The 1,498-nt window shown below is 64.8% G+C and overlaps 1 protein-coding gene across 1 annotated transcript in view; it reads right to left on the bottom strand.

Moving 5' to 3' along the window:
* Positions 1 to 1,498, bottom strand: part of ALPK1 (alpha kinase 1) — a 46,971-nt gene that overhangs the window by 34,290 nt on the left and 11,183 nt on the right. Inside the window, exon 3 of the mRNA XM_006162266.3 lies at positions 1,222 to 1,376. Coding sequence (XP_006162328.2) covers positions 1,222 to 1,376 — 155 coding nt within the window. The remainder of the gene's footprint in view (positions 1 to 1,221; positions 1,377 to 1,498) is intronic.

Here is a 1,498-nt window from a genome sequence, read left to right as displayed (position 1 = left end):
GGTCACATGCCGGGCCTCACGCCAGGCCACACACCAGGCCACACGCCGGGCCTGCCGCGGAAGTGGGGCGCAGCCTAGCTGACTTCGGAGGGGCTGCTTGGCTCAGCTCACTGATTGGACAAGGCCAGAGAGAGCCTCGGAGCGGCCGCCCAGGGGCCCAGCTGCTGCTTAGACTGCCTCTGCCCTGCCTTGAGGTCAGTGCACTGCGGAGGGGCTCCCACACGGGGCCCACCAGTGCTGACTCCCGGGGGAGCCTCGAATCTTTTAGCCCGCCTTTGGGTGTCCAGCCCTGGGGTGGCCTGTCCAGAGCTCGGAGTTCTGTGCGCTCCGTGGAGGCATGGGCGCCTGTGGGTTCCCGTCCCACCCCTGTGCTGGGCCCGACGTGTGCACCTGCAATCCCCATGGGGGCTGAGGCCGGAGGAGCCTGGCATGGGGATCCGCATTCACTACAGTACTACTTAAACTGAACCGTGAGCCAGTAAGATGGTGGCTGTCACCCCACGTGGCTGACCACTCAGAGACTAAGAAGGGATAGAGGGGATGACCAGCCCATGCCTGGTGGTTAAGGTGGCCGGATCCCACAGCATTTATGTGCGGTTCGAGCCCTGGACCCAGTGCTTGAAAAACACACAGGCACGTGTCACATGTGCCCGAGCCCAGGAGGGCCGCTTCCTGCTTCTCTCTGTTTTTCTCCAGCAAGCATGTTTCTTCTGTAAAAATCAAAAACCCGGAAAACTAAAAACCCTGCCCTTCATTCGTGCCAGGGGGAAGCACTGAGGCCTGCTGCTGGCACCCTGCGCCTCAGCCCACTGGGCTCCCCGGACGCGGGCTCGGCCACGTGGGTGTCCAGGAGTGGTAGGACAGGCAGAAATGGCTTCGAGGCGGCCTCCTGGCCTCTCGTGTGCAGAGGGGGTGCAAGGGGACTGCAGGGGGCCGGGAGGGGCAGGCGGACCTCCCAGTGAAGGAGTAAGTCCCGTGGGGACTGTGGCTGTGGCATGCGGGGAGTCGCTGTCCTAAGCTATCCAACCTCAGATGGGACACTCTGAGTGAGGCCTGTGGCACCGCGGCACCCATGACACCCTCCTGGCAGCAGACGCGGGTTCCCAGCACGGGACCCCACAGGCAGGTAGCACCAGGTCAGTTCGCCCCACAGTAGCTGGTCTGGTGGGGCTGCCGGGTGAGCAGGCGCCTGCTCAGGCGGAAGGCAGGGTGGCCACCTACCAGGAGCTGCTGCAGCTGGGGCCCCACGGCGTCCTGCAGGCTGGCTCTGTCCTCCGGGCTGGGGGCCTGTGTGTACTGCCACCTCTCGGGGACGAAGGGCCACTTCATTTCCTCGGCCTCTTGGAGCAGGGTCTGCAGCTCTCCAGGGAGTGAGGCTGGAAAGGTCAGAGGTCAGGTAAGGAGCTGGCTGTTGGGAGAGGCTCCGAGGCCCTGGGTGATGGTGGGCCTTGATGCCAGAACCTGCCCCCGGCCGGATGGCCGGAGCATGGCCAGGCTG

Source organism: Tupaia chinensis, unplaced genomic scaffold, assembly GCF_000334495.1.
Source record: "Tupaia chinensis unplaced genomic scaffold, TupChi_1.0 Scaffold139767_1, whole genome shotgun sequence".
Classification (NCBI taxonomy): Eukaryota; Metazoa; Chordata; class Mammalia; order Scandentia; family Tupaiidae; genus Tupaia; species Tupaia belangeri.
The sequence above is the reverse complement of the archived record's forward strand: the minus strand, read 5'-3'. Positions and strand labels throughout refer to the sequence as shown.